Consider the following 12601-nt stretch of genomic DNA (forward strand, 5'->3'; position numbering starts at 1 on the left):
TTTTCACAGGCACATGGACAGTGAGAGTGATGGGATTATCCTTGTTGTATCTGGGTGCTGCCAGGAACATGTGACAGATTGTGTGTGCATGTACATGCATATGTGTGTACCTGTTTCTCTGTGTGTAATGCATGCACATGTACCTGTCTACATGCACATGTATATCCATACATGTGTGTATATGTAGGCACACGCACCTATGCATGCACATGGGCGTGTACATGTAGGCACCATACCAGTTTATGCATGTACACAAGTATGCATGTGCATGTGTCTGTAAACCTTCAGCGTGTACATTTGTGTACATGTGCACATACATGCACACACATGTCTGTGCATACATGTGACCTTGCATGCAAGCATTGTACATGCCTCTGTGTGCATGTGTGTGCGCTTATATACATGAGTGTCTATGTGTGCCTATATACATGCCTGTGCATGGGGATGTGTACATTTATGCATGTATACATACCTCTGCTTTTGCATGGGCACATGCACGTAGGCACTGCATGCATCTACATGCACGCCTATGTATATGTGCATGTGCATGGATGTGTGTGTCCGTGTGTGTGTGTATTTGTCTGTGCACATGCATGTGCCTACATACATGCAACATGTACATGTCTGTGTATGTGCGTGTGTGTGCTGGGGGGAGTAAACAAAGGTTGAGAGAAAATTTCATGGTTTAATTTTGCTTTTTTTCCTGCCTTCCAGGTATTTGCCACATGCATAGCTATATAATCCCATCAGCCTCATCCTCAACAGAATTCCAAACTATATGAAAAACAAACACCTTGAAAATAATAAGCTCTTGCAAAGTGTGGTAGAAAAAAGTCTGAGTTTTGGGTAAAAGAGTTAGATTTGAATCCCTGCTCTGCTATCTTCTATATGTTTGAGCCCTGAGAAAGTTACTCCAACCCTCTGAGCCTCCCTTGTTAATCAAACAATAATGCCTACATGAAATGACTTCTGTAAAAATTAAATGAAGTAACAAATATAAAATACTTATGGTAGGGCCTGATAGAGTAGCAAGCGATCAACAGATGTCAGTGTCTTTGCAAGTCTGCTGCCTTGAGGCACTCCATGTGAGTTATCTGCCTTTCATCTGCACAGCAGCCTTGTGGGGATGGGAAGTTCAATGACTTGCCTGAGATCACAAGCTGGAGTGTAAGTTTGAAGGGAGTGGAAGCCACGTCTTTCTGTCTTCTTACAGCACCTGCCCTGGTGTATGTCTGAAGCAGTCAGTGTGCAGCAAATGCTCTTCACTGGGCTGGAGGGACTTCCCAGGGATCATGAGCATGGACAAAAGGACAGTCCTTGCAGGAGCATAAAGACACCTATCTGTGAAATCTAAAATCCTGAGCTGGCTTGGTCTCCTAGAAAGAAGGGCATGGCCTTTGGGGATGATCAAACACCAAATGTCCTTAAAGAGAGCCAATCTTTCTCATCTTATTTGGAAGATGGTGATAATAGAGAGTTTGGAATAATAAAATCATTTAAAGAAAAGACAACTGAATGACTCTTACATATTTACATACATCCCAGGGGGCCACAGTGGCTGCTGCTTCTGCTGTGACTGGGAGGCAGGGCCAGGAAGGCCTCCGGCAGTGGACCGTCGGTGTGTACTTGGCTAGTATGCACCATAATGTTCTTATGTGATTACATGTTTGCGAAGGCTGTGGCCCTGGTATACAAGCCACAGGAACACCGTTTCTTCCCACCATTTTTAATGAAGTCATTTCTTTATGGAAGCTCTATACATCTGAGATTTATGTTAAGTGAGGGTTTAGCCTGGCCCAGATGTCACAGACATAGGATCAATCACAAGGAAAGGGAAAAGAATAACTATTGCCTCTATTCAAACATCTAATCCGTGAGTATTATGTCAACTAAATTTCACAACAACCCAGTGAAGGGGCAGGTATTATGATTATTATCCTCTCAGAGAGATCACCTTGTTCTGTGTCACTCAGTCAGTAATTGGTAGGAACTGGATTCAAGCATGTCTACCCAGTAATCAAGTGTATGTTCTTTCTCTGTCTTTTAACAAAGACTGGGCATTTTGAGATCAAGAAGATGCATGAATGTCCACCTGCATGATGGAAGGCTCTCAACGTGTCAGCACCCACTCACGACCCATAAATTCATTAACCATTCTTTGCACCCACTTTTATTTCCAAAGTGGGATTTGAACCAAGGTCAGCTTGACTCTAGAGTCTGAGCTCCTAGGAACACTATGAGCCTTATGGAGACATTCCCTGAGGTCATATTGGCATCTAGTGTGGATCTAGGACCTTCTGATATGACCTGATCTCTGACGGTGTTTGTCAAGTAACAACCCCAAATCCTAATGTACAGCCAAGGACAGAGAAGGTTGGTCACCAACTTGGGACAAAGGAATCCTAGAATCCTAGCTCCCTCTGGAACATCAGAATCTTGGGGACAGAGTGATGGGTAGGTACCTGTATTTTTAACAAGATCCCCAAATGTCATTCTACTTGAAAAAATATCAGTCTGGGACAAAGAGGCTTTTTATCCTTAAAATTTTCACAATCAACATAAGGAGGCTTTTTCTCAACAGAAAACATCTTGAAATTTAGCTAAAGGATGCCAGCATAAAAAAAAAAAAAAAAAAAAAAAAAAAAAGAAAGAGAAAGAGAGAAGGAAATCTGGTCATCATGGATACAGTTTGATTTCAGTACTTAGCCTCTTAAAATGCTCACATCAAAAGCATAAATTCCCATAAACCAGTATATATTAAACATAGCCCAGCCTTTCTTGTGATGAGGAATTTGACCCATTTGGAAATGGCGATACTGTTTTCAAAAACTAAGCTTATCAAAGTCCATCCAAGTGTATGTCCCTATGTTACTGAACTCTTCAGGAACTACAGGTATTGGGCTGGTTTATTTGACCTGGAAACATCCATAAGTAATTGTAATTAATTGCCTTCACCCTTCTAAGCTTCACAAATAATAAATATATGAAAAGCCTTGTTCTAAAAGAGAAACGAGGACCAGAGGCTGATAAATACCCCTTTCCTGTAAGTGTTGTGGGATAAGTCTCTCCCTATATACATAAAGAATACTCACACATCAATAACACTGAGGTGAATACCACAATGAAAGACGACGATTAAGACAAACGTGCAAACCACAAAAGGAGAAACAGAAAGACCAAAGCGTAAAAACATCTACAGATAAACTTTCAACCTCAAGAATAATTAAAAAAAAAAAACAAAAACAACAACAAAAAAAACCTGACAAGGAGACACTGTTTCTTATCCAAGTGGCCAATTTAAAAGTATAGGCACAATTGTGAAAGCAGTTTCGGAACGCACATCGAGTATTTTTAAATGTACATTCTCTTGTAGCCATTTTTAGGATATTATTCCTAAGGAAAGAATTAAGCATGGGTATATGATTTAACTAAGACAATGGTTACTGCAATGCAGTTTATAATTTATAAGAGTGAAAAACTGAGAAAAAAGCCTCGAATGGTTAAAACATGCAATGACGTAGTATGTAGTTACAATTTATTTTGTAACTGCATATTTAATAATATGGGGAAAAGCTCAAGCAAAGAGTGCTTAACACTGTATCACAAATCATTATGTACAAAATGGTCCCATTTTAATTAAAAAATTGCACAGATAAGCATAAAGAATTACAAGCATGAAGGTATAGGGAGACAGACGCCAAAATGTTCACAGTGATTATCCTGGCTGGGAAAGTCACAGAAGATGTTACTTTCTTCTTTTTGTCTTATGTGATGGGCATAAACTTTTGTTCGTGAAAATGCATTCATTTTTCTGGTAAGAAAAAGTCACATGTAAGAAAGGGGGAAAATCCATTATGATTGTCAGTATTGACAAACATGCCATGTTTCTACATCCCTTTTACCATAATTCTAATTTTTTATTTGTCCCTGAGATCTGTAAGCTGTCTCAGGAAGTATTTAGCTTGAGGCTAAAGAAGGGCAGAGGATTTTTCTGTGAAATTTGGGAGGACCTGGAGGAGACCTTTAATGACTGGATTCTGCCCCCAACCCCACCCAGAGGTCTGTTCAGAAAGTCCTCATGGGGATGCTGAGAACTAGAGATGCTAAGAACCATGAATTCTAATCTGGTTCAGGACCAAGCCCAGGCTCATGTTTCTTGTTATCCACACCAGTGAGTTCTGAAAGTGAAGGGAGGTACTATTAATAATCACATTGAAAGAATCAATGTCTTGGGGCACCTGGGTGGCTCTGCCTTCTCTCAAGTTACGATCCCAGGGTCCTGGGATGGAGCTCCATGTCTGGCTCCCTGCTCAGTGGGGAGTCTGCATCTCCCTCTGCCTCTGCCCGTTCTCCCCTGCTTGGGCTCTCTCAAATAAACAACGTCTTAAAAAAGAAAAGAAAAGAAAAGAAATGTCTTGGACAAACCAGGACATATGGTTACCATGGTCATAGGGAATCCAGGGACTCATGGTATCGATTGCTGAAAGATGCCAGGGGCTCTTAGACTCTTCACAGATGCAGAAACAGAGGACCAGAGAGGGGAGAGAGGGAGGAGGACCAGAAAGGGACATGAACACAGGATGCACAATACTGGTGATGCCACGGGTCATGAACACGCTGCTCAGCTCAAAAGATTCCTTTATGTGTACGTGTGTGAGAGTGCCAGTGTGTAAGTGTGTGAGAAAGGGGGAGAGTGTGAGGGTGTAAGCGTGTGTGTGTGTGAGTGCGTGTGTACCACCATGAGGTGACACGGAAGGATGTGAGCAGAACTTCAGTCTTCTCTCCTGAAGCTCCACTGCTAAGAGTCATATCAACACTGACTCATGCCTTTTGGCTCTTAGAGTTCTAAAAATATCCCGAGACCAGCTTACCAGGAGTCAAGACAGTCTCCTTTAAACTGCTCCTTAGCCTGCGTCTTCATTCATTTAACAGGTATTTGTGCAACACCACGAGGTAGTAAAGGTCCTATTTCACAGAACACTGTTTGTAGAGGTGCCCCTTTTTATAAGGGAATGTGACCAGAGTCTGAATGACATTTCGAAGGAGTTTTACGTCCTCTAACTCACTACAAAGGTGGAGAGGGAAAAATAATTCCCTTGTTCACACATCTTCATTGTTCAAACAGAATGAAGCCTTTTCTTCCCCACAAAATTTCAGAGGTAAAAATCAATGTTTCCCTTTCCTGTTTTCCCTTCAGAAAACAAGTTTCTAGGGAGCAAATTTGCTCCGAAGAAGCGTGGTAGGGCAGTGGGAGGAAAGAGATCTTTCGAGTCACAGACGCTGTATATACTACAACAATCCTATGATGCACAGTTCTCAACGTCTCTGAAACCAGAATGCGTCTTACTCTCCATGGAGTGGTAAAGCCTCGAGTTCTTTCAGAGACGTTTGTGATTGCTTCTGCTGGTCAGCAGGGGGCAGTATCAACCGGGGACCATTCACATGCAATTCCCTGCCTCAGGTTTTTTTAAAGACCATATTCAGTGTGTGAAATCAGGCGGCAAAGCTATGTGGATTCCATTTTGGAGCTTAAACTCTTGGAGAGGTTTTTTTTTTTTTTTTTTTTTTTTTCCTTTTTCTTTTTCTTCTCCTTTTTTTCTTTGTTTCTTTTCCTAACCAGTCCCAGGGGATGGGTGTGAGGGTTGGATTTTTTTCTGTCCATCCTTACCTGCAGGGTAAGCCCAGCTTACTGGGAGGAGTTTCTTCCAGACTCCCCATACTGGGTTTTTCTTTCTTAGTGCTCCATAGAAAATGGAGCATTTCACGGATGATGGTACCTTAGAGTCAACAGAATACTGTAGCCAGATTTTGAGATCTATGACCTCTATTTAACCTCTAAATGGCTGGTTTTCTTTTTTGTTAGCAGGATAGCAATGTTTCTCTGAGGATGCCATAAACTGATAGACATAAACACCAGGCACAGAGTAGATGAACATTATTCTCCAGTTCTAGAACCTTATGGCCTTGAAGACACCTGGCCCCTGCCTCCTGCCCCATCCAAAGTTCAAAGAGGAGTGAATGAGGATAGCACAGGATTGTTGCCTTTCTATGAGGGCCTGGGAGAGAACAAGCCTCAGGGCTCTCAGGGAGGCATTGTGGTGAACAGACCAGGCAGCAGCTGGGGGCTCCCAGAAGGCTCAAATAGAAGTTCCTCTACGGACAGGTGGAGTTTGGGTGGGCCACCTAATCATTTCTCTGTCTCCACTTCCTCAAGTGTAAGGTGAGGCTCCTAAGAACACTTACTTCACGATGTCATTGTAAGTGAATTTGTGCTCACAGCTTAGAAGAGGGCTTGGTATTTGGTAAACACCTAATGGTTATTACTTACTATACCTTCTCTGCTTGACAGCAATGCAGCCCTAGAAAGACTCTCAGAATGCAATTCAATGAGGAGTGTCTCTGTGACAGGAGGGGAGAGAACGTTTTCTGATGTGCCCCACTGTCCTTACTGCGGGGAACCCGTGAAAGGCAGAGACAGCATTGGATAGTGCAAGGCTGGACAGTCAGTGGGCCAATCCCCACATGTCATTTCAGGATGCTACCCTGAAATGCTTCTCCTAGAAGAACCTCTCCTGGACCTAGATATCAACCTCAGACACACTGTGGCTCCTCCTGCCCCCACATCCACTCCTGTTCTAACACCAGGTCCCCCAGATGAGACGCAGCTGCTATTGAATAAAACACATTAAAAATTATCTACAGTCTGCAGGGTCAGGTCATTCGTGAAGCAAGTACTTTTTTAGCAAGAATGAACAAAGGGTTTTGTACAGCTCTGGACCTAGGTATTTACCCAGGCTAACTGGGAAGATTCTCTGCTAGACCAACCAGCTCTTCCTAACTCCTTCAATGTGGGAACCAGGACATAAACTGCATTTAATTTGGACATCAAGCCCCTTAAATATATTACAAAACAGAAAAGCCTACTTTTTATTTGGGGAGAGGGTATTGAGTGAGACAAAATGTTTCTTCTCTTTGTTAGTACACAGACACAATCCATTTCAAATTATGAACTAGAGGGGAAGATATGAATTTTGAAGTTTGCAACCTTTAGTTAGTTAATAACAGAAACTCACTGGGAATGGTGTATGTGCACAGAAGTGTGAATTCTCCAAATCGAGGAAAGCAGAATGTCCCAGGAAGCTGAGCAAAGTAACAAAAAAATTGCTCACTGGAGCTTTGCAAAGTATTGAATCAAACTCCTGAAATTTGCTTGCAAATTCCCTGCTGTTTTTGCCTGAGGCTCCTGCAGAGGCCAGGCACCTCCTGTGCTCAGTCAAGGAAGGTCTGTCAGCTTCCATCAGTGCAGAGAAGCAGCCCAGTTAAGCAGGGACAGTGCCTGCCTCCCCACAACCCTTTACAGTTTAGAGCTAGGGTGGGGGAGATGCATGGGAAAATATTATTATCAGTATCGTGATGGCTGCCGTTTTTGAACACTTAACCTAATCAAGGCGTTGCCTGGAGCCTCTCATAATAGCCCCAGTAGGAGGCACATCCATGATCCTCATTGTGCATTGAGAAACTCGTGCTCAGAGAGGCTACCTCATTTACTGAAGGTCACATGGCAAGGAAGTGGCGGAGTTGAAATTCCAACCCAATGCTGAATCCACCACCCACTGCCTTTCCACTATGCCTACATCAGGAGGCCTCTGAGCCAGCAGACAACTAGGAAAATGGGAGAAGGGTTATCTGTAATCTAAGAAAGGCAGTCTTTATCACTAATGCTTGTGTCCGGTTATTGGGTGTTCTCATACATTATGTGACAAGGGTTACAACTGACATGAGTTCTCCTAAAAGCAAAAGCAAGTGAGTGCTAATGTCCCTTGGGGTTAAAAATCTCGAAGTCGAGGAAACTCCTCTGTTCTTTTAGTTATCTTCTTTTTGAAAAGCAAAGCTGAGGCCCTCTTTCTCTAACCAGCATCTCCATTCATGGCCTTCAGTCTACTCATGATTTGCAAAGAGAAAAAGAAAAGACAGTACCGAACCAAACCAAACCAACGACAAACACACCACCAACACCGCAGCCCCTGGGCTCTCTCTCTGGTCCCACGAACATTTATGACAAGTCACTTCAGAAAAAGAGCCACTATGGAGACCCAGCTCTACCTTGTGCTCCAGGCTGGAGTCTTTAAACATCAGTGAGAATGGCTTGATATGCTCTCTTCTCAATTTATCGCCACTCCGCAAGTCGATGGTATGTTCTATTCTCTTGTTAATTTCCTCAGGCCCAGACTGGACATGCAAAGCTTGTGCAAGATGGTTTGGAAGTAGATTTATTGAATTTCTTGTTAGGGCAGCCAGAGTCTAGGGGGAAAGCACATGCAAACACGATAAACCTGCTAGTCCCCTTTGGATTAAAAAGAAATGCAATGTTTTTAGATCAGGTTGCATTGCAAACAGTAATAGCACTCCATGCATGCAGTTGTATTCAGCGAAACCTACAGAAGTTGGTCAATTAGCATTCGCTTCAGAGAAACACAAAATATCACATCAGGAGGGACACTTGCCTTTCCTCTAGGTAGGCGCACTGAATTCCTTTGGTTCAGGTATTTAAAGAGTTGTTGGCTTGGAGATGTTAACCAAGACCCTTTCTCTAACCAGGCACATGGCTGGTATGAGAGAAAGAGAACCACCAGAAATAACAGAAATTAAAATAGCTAGAAAGCCCACAGAAAAGATAATCTCTCACCAAGCAGAGTCCACACTTTCATGTGGTCTTTCCTTTAATGGTGGTGGAGAGACTGGGAGACCCAGGGCTTGCATTTTTTTAAATTTTGGCATTCCTTGTGGACAAAGAGCCAAACGTGCCAGGACCTCCTTAAATTAGAAGATTGCTAGATTTTGCACAGATATGTTTTTTCCTCCATCGATCATTATATATCTATATGTTGATATAGATATATGTGCTTCATTCCTTTTAGGCAAAAAAATGCAAGCAGCGGCAGCCTCTCACCATTTCCCAGGGGTTAAACAGCAGGAGGTGGGGAAAGGCGTGGCCATCCTGGTTGGTCACAGGGACGCAGCAACAGCACTGGCTTGTGAAGATCCTCCAGGTGTGACACGGAGGTCTCTGTCTCCTGCTGTTTCAGCTGCAGGTAATAACACCAACTCGCTGGACTGAGCCAAATGTAATGCTTGCTCACAGCTCCAATTTAGGACAACGGCGCTGACAAACTAGTGGGAGTCGGAGCCGAAGGGATATGGGGACAGGGATGCTGATCTCCTCCTCCAGGAGATTTCCTGGGGGAAAAGTCTAGGATAAGGTGCATTTGTAGAGTCAGGAAGCAAAAACTGCCTTCCTCTCTGTACACGCTCACCTCGTCTGCTTTTCTTTGGCAGCCTCCCACCCTGGTCACACTTAGACCACAGACTAGACTGGGATCAGGTGATGGAATCATGAAGTGGCAGCCTGTAGGAGCACCTGGGATGCCCTCTTACCCGAACCCTTCATGTGTCCTTGAGCCTCAGAGACATGTGCTCAAGAGTCATCAGCTCCTCTACAGTGGGGTCAGATCCTGACTCCAGAGTCAGTAGTCAGGGCCTTTGAGCTCACAGAGAACTTCTAGCCCACTCCCTAAGAGTTCTTCCTCTGGCACCATTAGACTCTTTATTTTAGCTTTCATGTGGATATTTAATGCGACCTGAATTTAAGGCCTCTAAGGAATTCCATAGTAGGGCTTCATCACTAGTAGAATTTACTGAAACCCATTCTCCAGCCCCAGGATAAAGGATGGAGTTGCATGTGCCAACAGAAGAAAGTAAGGTACATGCTTGTAGGACACTGAAGCAGTTAATCTCAGCTCTGAATACCAAGGAAGCTATTGCAGAGAAAAAGATAGATGTTAGAGGGAGGAATGGCAGGCTGAGAGGTGAGGAGGTGAGCTGGAGCAGGAGAAGGAAGCAGGGACCAATGTTCCAGAAAATTGAACAGCAGGAACCATGCAGGGCCAGAGGACTTGAGACCCTGGGACTAAATGCTGTTACAACAGCATCTCAGAAGGCAAAGGCATCTGCATTGTCAGCCACACTGTGCACCCCCACTGGTTTCTTGGGCAGAAATTCTTCCCACATAGTTTGGAAAATGACAAGATTTAGTTCTCCATCTTGCAGAGGACGAGGGAAAATACCCATGCTGCTGTTGTCCGGGGACGCACTTTCACCCTCTGGCTTTGAGATGCCAAGATGCTCCCCACCCACCCCCCAGCAACTGCCTGGAGCTGGGGTCAAACAGCTGGATGTGGAATTTGCTAAATATTGGCTCAGTGCCCTCATCATTGGGTATATATATATTTTTCCCTCTCATTTTTATTTTTCTCACTTTTCCTTCCTGGAACGAAATTGATCCGACCTACTCTCCCAGTCCCTCAGCCCTTCACTGGCTCTTGAACCTCTATGTTTCACAGAGAAGGGGAATTTCAAAACTACTTTTGGGACTGATTTATATAAATTACAACAGCAGCCACCAGTGCCATGACAGCTCTCTGAGATGACCACCACTTCATAACATAAAGGACTTTTGTTTTTTTCAACGAGAATGCTATACTCTCGGGAAAAAAAAAAACCAAAAAAACCAAAAAAAAAAAAAAAAAAACAGTCCTTTGCGTTGGATGCATTTAAATTAATGAATAACTGTGCATTTTTTTTTATTATGTTGATCGGGACTCATGAAGCAGTCCTTTCAAAAACCAGAAATACATGTTGCTCCCTGGTTGCCTGTATCATTGGCCACTTCTGAAGGCAGAGACCAGTTGAGTCACCTGTCAGAGCTTTCCAACCCCTACAAAATTCTACCAGCGTTGTGCCTCCTTCAAATAAAAGAGGAGTGTGGAAGCACCTCTCTCGTTTTCATCATGGCTAGCAGATTATAGTTCAAAGCTGGGAATGAGCCCTTGTATCAACATGTCTGTTGATAGAATTCTTTTCTTCTCCAGACAATTATTTTTATTCTTTGCAGTTATACCCCTAGAATTTTATCGCAACAGTCAGTGTTCAGTGGACCCTTTCCTGATTGTTCATTTTGTCAATGACATAGGACCATCATACCTGCTGTTTGACCAGCAATCTCTCTGGTACCCACCTCGCAGCTTCTGGGTGTATAGGCTCGTGGGAAGACCAGCATTAACTCAAGAAATCAAGCAAACTGGAATTAGGGAAGGAAACCATCTGCTTTCACTCACCCCTCATGTACCACTATAAAGCATGACTAGCTTTGGAGGTGACTGTGGTTTGAGATGATCTGGTATACCTCTCCTCCTCCATTAGTGATGACCACTAAGATTTGACCAAGTGGGATATGGTTGCCAACACCAAAAATCCATATGCTGATACTTCATGGGGATTCATTTGTAATAGTACTGGGGAAGTGAGTAATGGGTCTCATTTGCAGATTTAGAGTCATTATGGAACCAGTTGTTTTTAATAGAATATGCCTTTTTCTCTTTTTGAGATTGACAGCTGCAGTGGGAGCAAGATTAGGATCATATTAAAAAATAGCATAAGCTTTCAAATAGGATTCCAACTGCAATTGACCTCCTAAATGTCGAGATTGTTCTTTTATGTAAACAACTTAAGCAGTTGGCTAGGAATAGGAAAACAAATGGATGAAATGGAAGGAAATGGAAAATGCCTGAGAATAACACACACACACACACACACACACACACACACAATTGAATACATATATCTGAATATGTTTCAGCATATAACTGAAATACATATTATGCTTATATACAACTGTAGGTGTGTAGTATTCTCATTTATTTACCTTAGCTGCTATTTCCAGATATTTGGGAGGTCCGAGTGGAGCAATAATGTTGGGAAACATCAAAGATTGCTACTGGTCTGGCCTCTCATATCTGAGTCACTTCACAAAAAAGGCACTGCAACCCTGAGATTTAGCCTAGCTGAGTTCCATACTCTCCTAGTGCATTTCAATGACTTCTTTACTCATAGTAACTTAGGACGGATCAAAGCCCAGATGAGAACCAGAGTCCCTTCTCCCAAGTTTCTGAACATAGGGTCTGCCTGAGAATCTGGGGGTTTGGGTGAAAATCAGCATCACAAGTCCCAGGTGTGTTTTTGTAGACTGCATCATAATGGTGTGTGTGTGGGGGGGGGTAAGCCATAGATCCTCTTACGCTCACAGTCATTTTGGTCCATGACTTTTCTTTAGGAATTGTCTTTTAAGACATACAGAGTGAAAATCTATTTTTTTTCCCCCTACTGTCCTCTTATTTCATAGATGGCCACAAACTTGGGTATTCCTTCATCAGGTTGTGGCAGCAAATACATCCTTCCCAGTAAGATTTCTGGCTGAGGTGTATGCTCCAGAAACATCAAGTTGAGTCAGAAACATTGTAGTTCTTATGGATCACATACTTCAATTGCAAAACACCCTCTAAAGCATCCTTGGAGATACTGCAAATCCAATGATGTAGTTGTGATGTAGTCGTGATGTTGGCACCTGGGGAGGTCATCACTAATTCTCCTAGTTAACTCCTGTCCAAAAAACTTGTTTAAAGAACAAGTTTTTTGAAGGAAGGAATGAAGGGAGGCTTCTTTACAAAATGGTTCTGCGGACCAATCTGTTTAGGAAATATGGATC

The 12601-nt window shown here is 42.9% G+C and overlaps 1 protein-coding gene across 3 annotated transcripts in view; it reads right to left on the minus strand.

Moving 5' to 3' along the window:
• Nucleotides 1-12601, minus strand: part of ADCY8 (adenylate cyclase 8) — a 226567-nt gene that overhangs the window by 74123 nt on the left and 139843 nt on the right. For 2 of the 3 annotated variants that reach the window (XM_032316632.1, XM_032316631.1), the window contains exon 8: nt 8104-8301. The exons of the other annotated variant lie outside the window; for it this stretch is intronic. In XM_032316632.1, the coding sequence (XP_032172523.1) occupies nt 8104-8301 (198 nt within the window). The remainder of the gene's footprint in view (nt 1-8103; nt 8302-12601) is intronic. 3 annotated transcript variants of the gene reach the window in all.

The sequence above is a fragment of the Mustela erminea genome, chromosome 16, assembly GCF_009829155.1.
Source record: "Mustela erminea isolate mMusErm1 chromosome 16, mMusErm1.Pri, whole genome shotgun sequence".
NCBI lineage: Eukaryota > Metazoa > Chordata > Mammalia > Carnivora > Mustelidae > Mustela > Mustela erminea.